This window comes from Chenopodium album, chromosome 20, assembly GCF_948465745.1.
Source record: "Chenopodium album chromosome 20, dcCheAlbu1.1, whole genome shotgun sequence".
In the NCBI taxonomy this organism is placed as follows: domain Eukaryota; kingdom Viridiplantae; phylum Streptophyta; class Magnoliopsida; order Caryophyllales; family Amaranthaceae; genus Chenopodium; species Chenopodium album.
Window position 1 is genome coordinate 4,588,352 of NC_137853.1, and position 15,538 is coordinate 4,603,889.

General features: G+C 36.1%; 2 protein-coding genes and 1 pseudogene across 2 annotated transcripts; all 3 read right to left on the reverse strand.

Moving 5' to 3' along the window:
• Positions 1 to 1,726: 1,726 nt before the first annotated feature.
• Positions 1,727 to 3,737, reverse strand: LOC145597678 (protein CANDIDATE G-PROTEIN COUPLED RECEPTOR 7 pseudogene; annotated as a pseudogene).
• A 2,440-nt stretch (positions 3,738 to 6,177) lies between these two features.
• LOC145597539 (endoglucanase 1-like) lies at positions 6,178 to 8,710 on the reverse strand. Its single transcript, XM_081653731.1, has 7 exons — positions 8,482 to 8,710; positions 8,168 to 8,374; positions 7,644 to 7,844; positions 7,454 to 7,546; positions 7,219 to 7,380; positions 7,025 to 7,136; positions 6,178 to 6,782 (listed from the first exon to the last, which is right to left on the reverse strand). Exons 1-7 carry the CDS (start codon positions 8,689 to 8,691, stop codon positions 6,286 to 6,288), a joined length of 1,482 nt encoding a protein of 493 aa, XP_081509857.1. The 5' UTR covers positions 8,692 to 8,710; the 3' UTR covers positions 6,178 to 6,285.
• A 2,878-nt stretch (positions 8,711 to 11,588) lies between these two features.
• LOC145597983 (beta-carotene isomerase D27, chloroplastic-like) lies at positions 11,589 to 14,258 on the reverse strand. The gene is made up of 6 exons (XM_081654265.1): positions 13,638 to 14,258; positions 13,315 to 13,407; positions 12,696 to 12,757; positions 12,462 to 12,568; positions 11,894 to 11,989; positions 11,589 to 11,809 (listed from the first exon to the last, which is right to left on the reverse strand). The coding sequence occupies exons 1-6, from the start codon at positions 14,034 to 14,036 to the stop codon at positions 11,760 to 11,762; spliced, it is 807 nt and encodes a 268-aa protein (XP_081510391.1). The 5' UTR covers positions 14,037 to 14,258; the 3' UTR covers positions 11,589 to 11,759.
• Positions 14,259 to 15,538: the final 1,280 nt, after the last annotated feature.

Sequence of the window (15,538 nt, forward strand, 5' to 3'; positions counted from 1 at the left end):
GGCTTTCTGTTCAGTGTTCACAAGGAGCCAATTTTAAACCGCAACATTTAGCAAAAACGATGGTTTTGAAAGCATAATTCAGACAAGAAATGCACATTGCCTTGTATCACGTATCACTTTCACATGATTCACGCAATGGACAACTAACAGTCTACCCAACTCAAGGCCAAAGCATTTTCAACAGAATTCTGTATTGAAGCCGGAACATAATATAGTTCGGTAACAAAATTAATGAACTGAATCAAATTGCTTTGATCACTAAATCTTGAAACCTTTGCTTCCTGCCCAAATCTTCAACAGACAACCCAGGATGAAGAATATGGATCCAATACATGTAAAATCATTATCGAGTATATGACCAAACTCAATAAGCCTAACATTTTCCTGACCAAGTGTAGTCACAGAGGGTACATCCCAATTCTAAAATGATCTGTTAGAAGCTCCTTTCTATTCATAAATCTATGACTAGTGAGATGCTGCTAATACTCTGCCGACACCAAGCTAAAAATCTCTTAACTCAATAGCCTCTCTCTACATATTCTTAGTTGATTATCACACCAAGCAACTAAATTGATACATTCGACACTCAATGCCCTGTATCGAGTCAGCAATTAGCCACTCTAAAATTTTCCCTGTCACAATAAAAAAAAACTCCATCCTTGTAAAGTTGAAAGCTGCAACACACTTACGCCAATAAATTGAATAAGCTAAACCTAAATAAAGCACTGCAAGCTAATGCTCATACTTAAAGACCTTTACTTCAGAGTTCAGACAAACTACCGGAGCGAATAAGCAACCAATAGCTATCTGGTCAGATCATGAAATGCTCTGTTGGTACAAACTAGTCCAAAATGCCACCAAGTCTTTCCCACAAAAGCACACAAGCCTAGGAGGAAAAGAGGGAAGTGTACAGATCTAAGCACTATGGGACAGAGGCATAAGAAGCAAAATGATGAAGCACCAGTATACTTTTAGAGTCTTGATAACAGCTATGGAGTATGTAATTGCAGCATGTTAAGGTTTTTACAAACTTCTTATGACAAATTAACAATTCTTTTGAGACAAAGGGTTCTTTCCTTTCTCCATTCTCACCTTTGAAGAACCAAAACAAATAACAATGGCTTCCTACACATGTACCCATAACAAAACTAATCCAGTTTTTACAAAATGTAAGCCATGACATGACATCCTGTATGAATATGCACATCATGCAACAAGATTAGTTCTTAATGAGCCACATCTAAACAAACTAGGAGACTAGGAGTGCATTATGTGTCCTTCAACAGTAAAGTTGAATTTTTGGCAATGAATGGCTGCAAAGAATATACTTCATATATTTTATCACATCCTCAAGCCATTAAGTATAGAGGATTCACACGACTAACACACACCATCGGCAACTAAACTTCCCCAGCCATAATGCGATCAAATCAGACAATGACCAACTTCCCCAGCCAAACAACCTCCAGAAGGTAATTCATACGCAATCACACCCCAACAACATCAGAATCCAAACTAATACAAGTACATAAGTAAACAAGATACAGAGCAGTTATGAACCAGAAAATACAGAGAAAAAACAGAGACAGGCAGGGGATAATGAATGTCTAGTATTTAACAGATAAATTAACTTCAATCACGTCAATAATTATCAGATTATGTGAACTCAATAAAGAGATCCTGCTACTGGCATATGATAAACAAGACTAACAAAACTTGACCAAACCAGCACCGAAGTAGAGAAAAGTACACAATCAAAAATTAACACAGCATTGTGCATAAGAGATACAAGTCATTGTATGCTTATGACATTTATGTAAAATAGTATCGTTTAAGCAGATCAAAGCAAAGTCACCAGTGTCCATAACAACATACATGAATGGACAATGAGTAATAATACCTAAACATATTCAACTATAAGGGGCTGGGGAGAAAAATCACTATGCTTTACTATCATCTACACTGAAGGAACAAACATCCACATCAGTAACCAAGTCTAGAGCTGCAATCGAATTGGATCACTATACCTTGTACTATGAATGCAAACATGTTTACAACTACGACACGTATCCATTAGAGTTCAAACTCATCCTCGAGCTTCAATTGCTCAACAGCAGCTTCCTCCTCATCATCATCGATCGCAAAGTAAGGATTATGAGCCTCAGGCTTAAACTTGTAACCAGTAAACACATAGAAAGCAAGTGTAGCTAACTCAGCAGCCACAACACTAGTCCACAGATACCTGTAAGAAGTAATAGTCTCAAGTGCATAGACAACCACCCTAGTGAAGTATATATAACAGATAACCACAATGTAGTAATGCCTAAACAAGGTCAACTTCATAAGATTCACGGCCGCCTTCCCATCGCTCCTGGCCGCCTCCCGGAGATTCTTAATCGACCAAACAATCGGAAACAGAACAGCACAACAACAAATCACATCAACCAACAAAAACACCTGCTTCCAAGTAACCCAATCTTGATTAAAAGGACTAGTCTCATCAATCACAACTTGAGCAATATTCGCAATCACTTGCAATGGGATCACAATCATCAAAACCTTCTTCTCACGATCTTGTAAATAGGGTTTCAAAAACGACCACCCAGTTCCAATCAAAACAATCAAAGTAAACAAAGTAATACCCTTCAAAAAACTAAAGATATAGAACAACACGTCCCACCCGTGCGCACTACCCGTGCGTTTAATATACGATTTATCCTCAGCTTCACAAAGAAGATTCAATGCTTTCATGATCACAACTCCAAGCATAAAGAAATGAATTCCAAACACAGTCAATCTCTTCTTGTACAGAACATAGATCCAGAACACAGCCATACCAAAGTAAATGATTGAGAAGAAGAAGTAAATCCGGGGCAAAACAGTCCGACCCGCAGAAAGATAATCCCGGGTTCGGGTTTTCCCATCAAGATTATACATTGCAGACCTAATATTCATCGAAACAAGCAGATTTTCTGGGTAACAATTGGCAAAAACTAGGGTATATTGATCAGAATCAGTTTCAACAAAAAGTGACCCAAAAGAGTTAGAATTAGGGGTAAGAGAATTGAAGGTGTAAACCTTTTTAACAAGGGTTGAATCAAGGGCACAAGAGATTTCGGATTCTTCGAGCTGTTCGAGAACATGAAGCCATGAATCGCGAGTACAGAGGAAGAACCCTACTTTGGAGAAATCGAGGTTGTTGTTGTTGTTGGAGAGGGTGATTCCGGTGACGTTGAGTTCGAGGCGACCCGTATGAGTAAACCCGAATTCGTCGATGGGTATTATGGGTCGATTGTCGGATTTGATCTTGGTTGATCGGATTTCTGCGGAGGAGAGAGAAAATAGGGTCAGGAAGAAGAAGAGAGTTACGGTGGTGAAGCGGTGGCGCGCCATTGATGATTTCTGGGGTTTGATGAGATCCGATTTGAGGAGATCGGATCAGAAAAAGGGGGAAAACCCAGATTTGATAGTGGGAGAAATGCAGGGGAAGATGAATTGATTATGTTATTAATGGTGGGATTAAGAATGGGATTAGCAGATTTTGGTGTGATTTAGAAGGAAGGAAATGAAGAGGAAGGGGAGTTTTCACGTTTTAGCTTTGATTTGATGATGATGAAGAATTTTGTAATAGAAAAAAGGGAGTAGAAAATTCCGAGCTTTGGAATTTACACCACAATTTTCATGCCATTTGTTTTTTTATTTGAGCTTCGTATGGTATACCAAAGACTTTGACTTTATTCGAAGACTTTAATAAACTTCATTCTACGTTACATTAGATCCATACTGTAGAGTGTAGTCATTATTTAGTTTAAATAGGTACTAAACTACTAATGCATTATTTTTGGATATTTTGCTATTTGCTATGGAGTATTTGCAATTTGTATTTTTGGATTTTGACATGTTTGCTTGGTTGCTCATCAATCATCATCCCATCAATTTGCAACTCGATTTGTTTCCTCTTCCACTTCAAAATACGGAGTAGAACAATACAAATCTTAAACAAGATGAGGTATCAAATTTCATGCTATTTTCGTTGCTTGGAGTTGGTCATTTGCAGCCCCGTTCCTAGAAATTTATGGGCCCTAGGCATAATGTAAGAAAAGGGCCCTTTACGTAAATAAATTTTTTTACACGCAATAGCTTTAAATATAAGACAATGAAAATAACTTAAATTATTTGAATAATAAGTCTCCATACACAATACTGGAGTAATAACTTTGCATAATATTTCAGTAATTGAATAAATATGAAATGGTGTAATTGAAAAGATTAATATTTTGAAACAGATACTCATAAAATCGGAAGATTAGAAGAAGAAGAAGAAGAGGTTATATTGCATAATCATCTCCACCTAATTGACATCTAAGTAATTTAATATTAATTGCTCACTAAATGCATATATTATCTTTTTTAAAAGTAGCTTATTTTTTAACGAGTAAAAACTACAGTTTAGATAGTTTAAATTCTACAGCTATGCAAATTGATTTTTTTTTGAATTTTTGGGCCCCTTTCTGGCGTGGGCCCTAGGCGGTCGCACTCGAGGCCTACCCCTCCGGGCCGGCCCCGGTCATTTGTCACTTATGACTAAATTACTTTATAACATACAAGTTTGACCTGTAATCGAATTGGAATGGTCGCTAAATAAAACCCTTAGGGCCATTTCTCATTGACTGAACTTAGCTGAACTGAACAAAATATTTTATAAGAGAAGGAAATTAGGAACTGAACTGAATTTCAACGTATGAGAACAGACCCTTACTACAACATGTTGATTAGTAAATTGGATAGTTTTCAATTAGCTTGTACAACCCCTTGTCCCCTTTTATTTGTCCAATTTTCAATTTTGGTTGTCCTTTTTGAGCTCACCCTACACTACTAATGGTTTAAGAACCCATCATTTTTATTGTCTCATTTGCCAAGTGTAGCACTACCAAATTTCTGTCTAATTTTTTTACCCAACTAATGGTTTAAGAGTATTAGGTAGATATGGCATTGGGCTGAGCAAGCCCGTGACATGACACAATCCAACATGTAAACAAACGCATATAATATTATGTGCACAAGCTCATGAGCCTTTTTTTTTCGGAAAGAAACAAAAAAAAAAAAAAAAAAAAAAAAGATTTAGACATGCCAACATGAAACAATAAAAGATGGTAGCACACAAACATTTTGAAAATTTTGACACGATATGAGTAAGCGGGCATGTGTTGTATCTAGCCCTGCACAATCTACAATCCTTAGAAGCGCATTTTCTGTTGGCTAATCACACGATAACACCATGTATCTGGCTAACAATCTAACACACACCAAAACACTGACCGACTAAGAAACCCTTGACCGATCGAGTAGCCTAGCCCATAACAGATTGAGTAGTAACCACTAATCAACCATGTGACCCCTTACCAAATAACCCCGACTACACGGTGTGACTAGCCACGTGTGAAACTTTGTGTTTTTTTTAATTATATAAACTATTTAATGAAACTTATTGCTTTATTTATAATTTTGAATTTGTAGGTGTTTTTTTTTTGACAAAGAATTTGTAGGTAATATAACTTGTATAAAAAAATAAAATAAAACCCTCGTATTTTATCGGCAATTACTTCGTAGAAATAAACAAGGGAATGAATGAGAAAGCACAAAGGGGCATTTAACCTGACTCTGTCGAAAGTTTGTACTCGTAACAAATTGAAATTGGGAGAATTAGGGTAACTGGTTGCGTTGGTTTAAAAATCGCGCCTTTGGCTCTTTGAACAAGGTACATTAATTAACGATCATTCTCTGATTTTATTTTCCAGATTCTTGATTTAAAATTAGTTTATTTTCAGGGTTTTGTTTTTGGCTGATTTAATATTCAATTTAATTTTGCTATTCTTCACTTCTTTATTTTTCTGCTTTCATAATTTAGGTTTGACAATTGTATAACTTTTGAAACGTACTTAATCACTATAATAGAAAAACCTTTGTTAATTTTCTGTTATTTCTATGTTTTCCGCAACTCAATTTAGTTTTTGCCTAATTAGGTGATCAACATTTGTTTCTGTAATCCAATGATATTTTACTAATTGAATTTATGTAACATACTAATATATGTTAAGTAATTCAAAGTTGTACAGAGCATAAATCGAGTGATTTTTGTTTCAAACTAGATGAAATTTGATATTGATTCTATTACTTTAATAAGAAGAATGACCAATTTTCTTGCAATTCTTTAAAGAATGGTCAATCTTGTTCTTCAATACATACTAATTCCAATCTTATATTATCTATGCTAATGTAGTAATGTTAGTAACGTTCATTGTATGCTGAAAAGAAAGCTGCAGCTCCAACAAATGGTGCATTGATATAAGTTGCTGGTTCAGATTGCCTGTAGTTGTTTCTGTCGTCTGAAAACTGGTCTCCGGAATCTGGACCGCCTAATATAGCTCCGACTAGTACGTTTGGATTTGGTGATCCGGAGTTGAGGTATTGGAACCCGTCCTTGCAACCAATGCGATTAGGGTGTGTGTGTACAGATGGCAGGGACGAACCTCTATGATGGATACGTTGTGGGTATTTGTTGCCAAATCCTACCATGTATGACATTTTTGCCGGATTATCACCCAAGATATAGTCAACTTGCTGCCTGGCCACGGAGATTAGCTTCTTTGATGTGATTATTGAGGAGCCACACGACGTTATGTCTCCGTTTTTGCCAAGGTACTTGGCATACGCTAATAAGAGAAATGATGTTGTTGTGACATATTGGAGATTGCTGTCACTTTGTTTGAACAAGAGCCCTCCTGCAAATATTTTATTGTATGAGACATCTACAATATATGATCAATAAGTGCTAACTATGTTACTTGGACTGGACTCGTGTACAAGTGTCAGACACAAGTTTGGTTCAAAATGTAGTGCCAAATGTCTATATTTATGTCATATTGGCGAAGATTTGACAAGAACTCTTGAGGTGAAATCACGAGTCCAAGTAACATAGTGTGTCAATTATTCAGGATCTGTATCCACTTCCTTAGTGGCTTACCAGGGGTGTATTGTGCCTGATAATCATTTGCTCCTGGTATAAAGGAGCATATGAAGTTATCTGCGTGTGCCTTGTACACCTGAAAATCTGCTACTCTATCCTGCAGAAAGTCCTGTCAAAAGAGGTAATGTTAAGTGAGTAATAATAGTACCTCTAAATTGGGTTCAAACAGGTGAGATGTGGGTAAGAAATACCTTGGCAAGAAGGACTTTGGTGCCAGCTTTCTTATCATCCCAACTAAAGGAGAAATCATCCTCTTCAGCACCTAATATGTGACCATTGGACTGAATGTATGACAAGTACGAGGAGTCTCCGGAAGCCTTATGAATCCATGCTGCACCCCACAGGAGCTCATCCTGAAGTCAAGAAATGAGAATTTCAGACTGTGTTTCAAGGACTACGAAGTGAAGAGATGGTTGAATGACTTACCTGATAACCTGAGTAGGAGCAGTAAAATGGGCAGACTACAGAGTTCAGAGAATCACTGTAAGAGCCTCTATGCTTGTCTGCAAAATCAAACACCTGCAGTAGCATTGAAGATTTTCACTTAGTCTCCTTAACTAATGATCATTTTTTATGTTTCAGCAGGAAGTTGTTGATTCCGAGTCTGTCTGTTTACCTGAATAGCCGTGTGAAGCAGTTTGCTCGAGTACGAAGGATCGGAATCCTTGAAAACAATCGAAGCTGCAGCCAGGGCAGCTGCAGTTTCAGCTGCTACATCAGATCCTGGATTTTGTGTCGACACCTTGTATACGTTCCGTGGCGTGTCCATGTCCTCTGGCCTTTCCCAACACTGATGGTCCAGGTTTGGTTCTCCCACCTACAAATTATGCGTTAGATAATGTTCTTTTTAGGTGAAGCAGTTATGTTTCCAACTTTTGAATACGCCTTATTAAATATGCCTTTAGCATTAATTATCATCAAATTTTTTCTGTTGCTTTCTTCTTTTAGTAAAACCGCTCCAAACAATAGCTTTGAGTTGTGACTAATGAAAATGACATTTATGTGAGACAAAACGTGATTAACGTTAAGTAAACGTGTTTTAAAGCATTTTATCATGCTTGATTTTGTGTTTAGTAGTTTCTACTAATGATGTTCACACATGTAGCAACAATAACTAGAGAAATCATTGCTTTTGCTCACTTGAACATATAAGGTGCCAGGGGTGGCTGCTGCCTTAAGTAGATAATCAGCGCCCCAACGAACGGCAGCTTTAGCATTTGAAACCTGGTCGTGCATCGAGCTTCCAAACTCGATAACACTCCAAGCCAACATTGTCGTAGTGAAGGCCATTGGCAAGCCAAACTTGACATTATCCCCTGCATCATAATAACCTCCTACTAGGTCCACCTGAAATGCAGAACAAAAAGAAATACAATTAATAACGTAAAACATTACTAATAGGTCCAGGCCAACATTTTTCAGTAGATAAAATATCATGCTAGTAAATTAGTTACGTGGTAAGAAGAGCCATCAGACAACCCAGAGTCACCCCTCCAATTAAGCCGCTGACTTCGTGGCAGCGGCCCTGAACGCTGCCCCTCGAAAAAGAGGATCGATTTTTGGAGTGCATCGTAGTAATCCCGAGGGGCGAAGGCATTAGTCATTACACTAATGTAACAAATTGTAATGAGGAATAAGGTTGTTAGGGAGGAAATTCTAGCCATTTGGACTAGTTGAAAAAGATAGGAGAATAGAAGATTATGTTGAAAGGTTAGTATAAAAGGTTGAATATTTATAGTGGGTAATTTGAGGATCACGGGGTACTACTGTAATTAATTCAAGTTCTGGAATTATAATCAGTGAGGCAGAGTTCGTTGGTCGTTATGAAAGAAAGTTGGAAGGTGTCACGGGATCAACTGCGCAAAATGGTAGCGAATGGTGGAATGTAGGGTCCATTTGCACCTTATTATAACGGTCAAGGAAGAAAGAAGAAGAATATTTTTGGCCAATGAACATGAGTATAGGACAAATAGGTCTTTGGATACTGTTTAATATCTTGTCTTTTCTTGGATTTCACCTTGTTTTCATCATAAATACTCTTTATTTCTATTTAATTTCTTTAGATTATGAATGTTTTTAATAGGGTGCTAAACAACCACTTAGGGCCTGTTCTCTTACGTTGAAATTCAGTTCAGTTCAGTTCAGCTCAGCTCAGCTCAGTTCAGTTCAGTTCAGCTCCTAATTTCCTTCTCTTATAAAATATTCATTTCAGTTCAGTTCAGTTCAGCTCAGCTCAGCTCAGTTCAGCTCAGCTGAGTTCAGTTCAGTTCAGTTCAGCTGAGTTCAGTCAATGAGAACAGACCCTTAGATATTGTATTAATGTTTGAGTAATTATGTACTGGTAGCTTAAGATTGAACACATGATGAAGCATAGTGTATTGAAATTTATTGTGAAGTTATGAACTAAGCGATTTTATGACAGATCATGTTACACTTTGTAAGTAACGTACAATAATAGAGTTTATGTAAGGTAGTACAAAATCGGTTAAATTGGCCCTTTACACCCTCTATTTCTTGTAAATTGTCATGTTACAAACAAACAAATTTTAAAATGGGTTAAATTGTTTTGAACATTTCAAATCTAGTATACGTGATTAGTATTTACAAACATTCACCTTATTATCTTACTTGCGCACGAGGGGGAAGTTAATTTGGCAATATTTGCAACGTTAAAAAAGCTACAATGGGCCATGTTTTGAGTATTAGAGGTAACAAGAGGCAAATCAAGGAATTTAAGGCATAGTTAGGTGCCTAAATTGAGGAAATTGGTCACGGATTAAAAGACTCTTATCACATGTTAGCTATGTTATGTTGTACAAGCTAGTACAATTGGAGAAGGTAGAATGATCCAGGTCTAATTTGAACTTTTGGATCATGAACTTTATACTTGTATTAGTTGAAGACTGAAATTTCACGTGACCAGCAGTTCTATACTTGTCTAAAAACTAATTTGGAGTTTGTTGCATATTTGGAGTGTTTTGTCTGATAATCATAATATTGGTGCATATGGGTTAGGCTGATTCGTTCACTGTGCTGTTATGTGGGTCAAAAGGGTGTCTGCTCTATTACCATCTTAAATCCTCAAAAGGGGTATCAATTTAGGCATGTTAATTGATATATAGCATACCAATAGCATTAACTTACGGCTTTGATTAAGGAAAAGGACTTAGCATAGGAAAATTAATGTCATTTTAACTAATTTTACTGTACCATAACATAGCCATGCACTAAAGTATCACATAAATCATTCATTATCATTTAGTCACATTTATCGGGATGATAATCAATTAGTCATGTTGTTTATTTTATTGTTAAATTTGAATATTTGGTTTTTAGATTGATCCCCTTACTAACATGGATGTTACAAGATGTAATTAGGTTTTACATTTTACACCCCTTTGACTTGAACATGTAGTAATCACGTATATTAAACTGTTTTGGAGAATAATAATTTAATATGCTCAAAAATAGATTGGATATGTGATTACATTTTCAAATATACTCATACTTTAGCTATGTGAAGCCGTGGAGGGATGATGAATAACCACATCACACTATAATGCGAATTTTTGTAAAATTATGTCATCTGTATTTAAAAAATGTGAATTATACCCATTGTGTAAGGTGTATTTGCAATGTGCCCGGTGCCCATAGATGCATCACTCAATCATGGAAGTGCCATTATGGTCACCACATTCACCAGTGTGTGTTATGCACATAGGGCATGGTGCATAGCATGCACATTATTGTTCTATTAATTGTGATCTTGTAGACACCTTTTGTCTTCTTTAAAGATGGTTGTGAGATTCTAATACGTAGCAGTTGAAAATGGTCCTAGACTCGTAGTTTTGGTTTTGGACAAAGGACAATATTCAACCATTGGCTTTCCTAGATCATTTGAAAGATGGGCCTAAAAGCATTTCGCGATTATAGAGAGCTTTGGATAGGTTAGTTGTGAAGCTATAGGACTATAGCTCTTGAAGGCTATGAGGGAGATTTGGTTAACAATTTGAAGCATTTCGGTACTAGGTACCATCATCTTCTTACATGCTTGACTGACTTTTTCCTTTAATTACACATCATTGCGCTAATTGTGCATACGGGCAGCTAATTTTGACACAATAAAGATTATAAATCTAAAAGATCATTTAAATGTGAATTTAGTGTGTAAGTACATTACAAAGATGTAAAGTACAAGTAAATGACTAAAAATTCAAAGTTAATTAGATACTTTTATACTTTTAAATACTATAATTTGTGGATTAAGTTGACAATGGTAGTTGTACTGTTGTAGTACTAAGTGACCTGTTAACCTCATGTTATTAGCCTTGTCAAGTTCAGTAGACCTAATTTCATAACTAAATGCAGATACAAGCTGTCGCATAATGTCTTGTAACTCGAAGGCATGATTCAATTGGCCTTAGATTACAGAAGCCAGACATACTGATGTTTGGTTGATGCAGAGTAGAGCAACTATGTTCTGCAGTCTGTACATGATCTTTTTACAAATTTGGGAAAATAATGCCTATATCTAGTAAATTTATATAGGATATAACGAGCATCGCTTCAAGTGTATTGTAGATTGGATGAATAATTTATATAGAGTGAACTTATTAGTTTCTATACATGTATAAATGTATGTTGTCATCTCAGACTCTCAGTGTATAGTTACATAGCTCTGGTTCCGGCTAGCAGTTGAGTAGACAATAACTGATATCGTGTAGGCATTGTTTTATGGTAGCAATTTGGGACATAGGCTGGCGCTAGGATTTGCCATGGAGCCTGTGTTCATAAGCCAATAGTTAGAAAACAGAACACAGCATTTCTAGTTCCATTGAATATGTAGTCGAAGTTCTCTGTGCTTACATAGATCCTTATAACAAGGCTGTTTGGAGACTTCATCTTCTTCAAATGGTGGTGGGACTTGCCCATACACCATTTCGCAGCTCATATCTTCAAATTCTGCTCATTATTAAGCATTAATAATGTTACTGGGGCAATATTGTGGAACTAAAAACAGAATAATGTACACAAACTACTTAAACTGACAGTATTTCTGTTGGATGAGAGATAATCAGTCCAGTGAAATTAAGATAAATTAGATAATTATGACCACTAGTCTGCGATTCATACTTGATGATCGTTTGGTTAAAAGAGGAATTATTACATACCATGGCTAAGGAGTTTTTATAGTGGAGTACCAACAATTGTACAGTTGAACAATCTTATTTAGGGGAGATTAGTTGACTAGGTAAGCAACTATGTTTACAGTTTATTATACTAGATAGTAGATTTTTTGAACATCGAGATTTTCACTCGTTGTGAACTAGGTATAAATTTATGTCAACCAAACAAGAAACAACCAGTTAATTGATGAAAATTGAACCCTTTCACTTTTCAGGTGTGTAGAACCTGAGAGAATGGAGAAACATACTTGGGTTCATTGTTAGAGGAAGTCCGAATTCGTTGGTGAAGAAGTCTTGAGTTGGAATTTTGCACATATTCACACACATTCCAACACAACCACTGTTTTCTAAGTACCTGGTGAGACAGAGAGAAAGATTTTCAGTTGCAAAGTTTGGTTACCTGAGTAGTTTAATCTCCTCCAAATGATTTGGGGGTCACAGTAGATGTTACTGATAGATAACCAACTTCTAATACATCTGACCTGCATTTTTTAATAAGCACGCCGCTTCTTTGTTTCACTCCATTTACTTCAACTTCAATAACCTACAATCATACATGCACTTAAGTTTTGAGAAAAGAACCCATATTTTCCTTACAATAAACATAGCAGTCCAGTCCCTTTATTCGATCATAAACTACCTACTAAGTTTAAACAGGCAACAACATTATTGATTAACCTATAGATGTCAAGATGTTTCCAGGTTTTAGTTTATGTTATAAGTATTCCTATATCCTGCATCAACTTTATATGATCCCTATTTTTCAGGTTTATGGACTAGAGTTGTAAATGGCCGATTCAGACAATGATGCAATGAACAATCACAAGTTTGATAATAAAGAAATGGAGATCTGTACTACAGTAGCGAGGACTGAATAAATGAAATGCTAAGCCAGGTTCATTTCTGAATCATTTATTTAACATAGCTGCAAGTTAAGACATAACATGTTTACTGCTTGCCTGACCTTGCTAATTATATGCATTGCATTTTCTATGCAGTAGCTGTTACTAACTTTGCTTATAGTATACATATTATATGCATTTTAGGACGGGGGTGGGGGAGGAGTAGGCAAGTACCGAGTGAGGTAAGGGATCAAATTACCTCAGAAGGTCCAACAAGCCAGTGGAAGAAAGGCACCGTCAGGGCTGCATTGAACTCAGCTGCCCATTTTGTTGGCGGAAATAATTTTCTGAACTGCAAACATTATACAGAAGTTCCTTAGTCTTAATTCCAGTACATATTTTAGTTAATGCTAATGGGAATTTAAGGGATAACTTTTTTTATAGGCTCGATTAGGAGACTGAACTTTTTTTTATTAATCCTCGAGATCAATTAGGAGTTCTGTCCTCTAGGATCACCCGAAATAATAACATTTCTAACATAAGCATAAGTCAATAAAAAGATCAAGAACTGAGAGGACAGACCTGAGCAGGGGCACCAGGAGGGAGCATAGACAACAGCACTTCCCTAACAACTTCCTGCTGCTGCGGCCGTGACCTTCCCTGCATTACTCTTTTCGACACATCCACGAAACTCTCGTAATCATACTTAAACCATCCCTCATCTGTCTCCTGTTTTCGCTTTGATGATGCAAACTTCTCCATCTTCCTAGCAAAAAGATTCATGAAAACCCTCTCAAAGAACCCATCCTTGTACTTTGTCTTCTGTCCTATAGGAGCAGGCTGCCCTGTTGGCTCTGCTATCCCACACCGAGGCCAACAAATCGCCATTCTTTTATTCCTGCTGTCATTCCCATGTCTCTGCACACTGCTGTGAGCAAAATTGGGTCGAAACTGAACTGGTTGGAAACCCAGTACCACCATGAATATGTTTATCCCCTCTATAAGCTAGTATGCCACGCTTTTAGGTATGGATAATTGTTCTGTGTTTTAGCAGGAAAATTTGGATGATGGTATTTTCTTGAATCGTGTGTTAAGCACAAGATTGTGTGAGTGTGTTATTTTTTATTTGAACGTGGCTAATGGTTTCTCCCTAAGTGAGGAACAAATGAACAATGATATTACAATAGACTTGTAAACACTATAGCTTAGATGTGTAATGTGTGGCTGAAAATTTAAATGCAACCCCTTTTTATTTTTATTTTTTTGGTGTTTTGATTTTGCTTTTCTTGGTGAAATTCTTTTCTGAAGCTTATGATTAGTTGGTAGGAAAAAATGAAAATAAAATATAGGTGTACAATTTAGGTTTTGTATGGTGAAAATGCATATTAGTGCTTGTCATTAGAAGTTATTAAATTGTTTTTTTTTTGATAAAGGTGTTTGATACAACTAATTACTCCGTATTAAAGTAGATAAGTAAAGCAATTACCTAAGAGCTAACTTTGTTAGTAAAAGTCGTTTACTCGTTTTTATTTATAACTTTGTACTATTTTGTTGAACACGACTATTTTTAAAGATATACACAAACACGCATTAAGTTGTGTTATCATCATTGGAGTATGAACAAGTAGATGAGTAAAAGAAAATTTTTTGATAGAGATTAAAAGAGATTGGAGGTTTCAATAAGTTTAGAAAAATTTTAAAGAAAAAATAAAAATGAAGAAAGAAATGGGATAACAGTATCTTGTTTTATGAGGTCAAAATGATGCCACGCAAATGCTACATTTTGCACCCATTTGAAAAGTTTTCGTGTTTAAAGCCCATCTTCCTTTAAAAAAAAAAAAAAAAGCCCATGTTAATAAACTGGCCCAACTAATTTGACTTAATGGCTTTTATTATTGTTGTACTTTTTACTTGATTGAGAATTAGCATTTGTTTTGGGCTCAGTTCCTTCACATTCTATCAGTTGGCCCCAATTTCCTTATATGGGCTGACTTAATCCTATAACATGTGCAATTGTGCATCCACAATTTTTTTTTAATCAAATTCTTCAAAGGTAGTCTTAGGGCCTGTTCTCTTTGACTGAACTGAACTGAACTGAACTGAACTGAACTCAGCTAAACTGAACTAAACTGAATTGAACTGAAATGAATATTTTATAAGAGAAGGAAATTAGGAGCTGAACTGAACTCAACTGAATTGAACTGAGCTGAACTGAACTGAACTGAACTGAACTCAGCTGAACTGAACTGAATTGAATTTCAACGTAAGAGAACAGGCCCTTAGTATGATAATAGAGTTTAATTGTATAATAAGGAATCATTGATACCTGAATTACCAAATCTGTACTATTAATTAAAGAAGTTTATTTTCTGGAGACATTTTGCATTACCATATGTATTGTTGGTGATTTTTTTTTTTTGGTTATATAATGTACTTATAGTTTCTTAAAAGGTTTTTTTAATTTTTTTTTATTGTTATATGTG

Coding starts and splice junctions, on each gene's coding strand:
- LOC145597539 (XM_081653731.1), bottom strand. CDS start 8,691: ATGGCTAGAATTTCCTCCCTAACAACCTTATTCCTCATTACAATTTGT. Junction 8,375..8,481: donor CTGATGGCTCTTCTTACCAC/GTAACTAATTTA, acceptor TCTGCATTTCAG/GTGGACCTAGTAGGAGGTTA. Junction 6,783..7,024: donor TCAGGCACAATACACCCCTG/GTAAGCCACTAA, acceptor AAATATTTGCAG/GAGGGCTCTTGTTCAAACAA.
- LOC145597983 (XM_081654265.1), bottom strand. CDS start 14,036: ATGGTGGTACTGGGTTTCCAACCAGTTCAGTTTCGACCCAATTTTGCT. Junction 13,408..13,637: donor CTCCTGGTGCCCCTGCTCAG/GTCTGTCCTCTC, acceptor TAATGTTTGCAG/TTCAGAAAATTATTTCCGCC. Junction 11,810..11,893: donor GCCTTGTTATAAGGATCTAT/GTAAGCACAGAG, acceptor TTATGAACACAG/GCTCCATGGCAAATCCTAGC.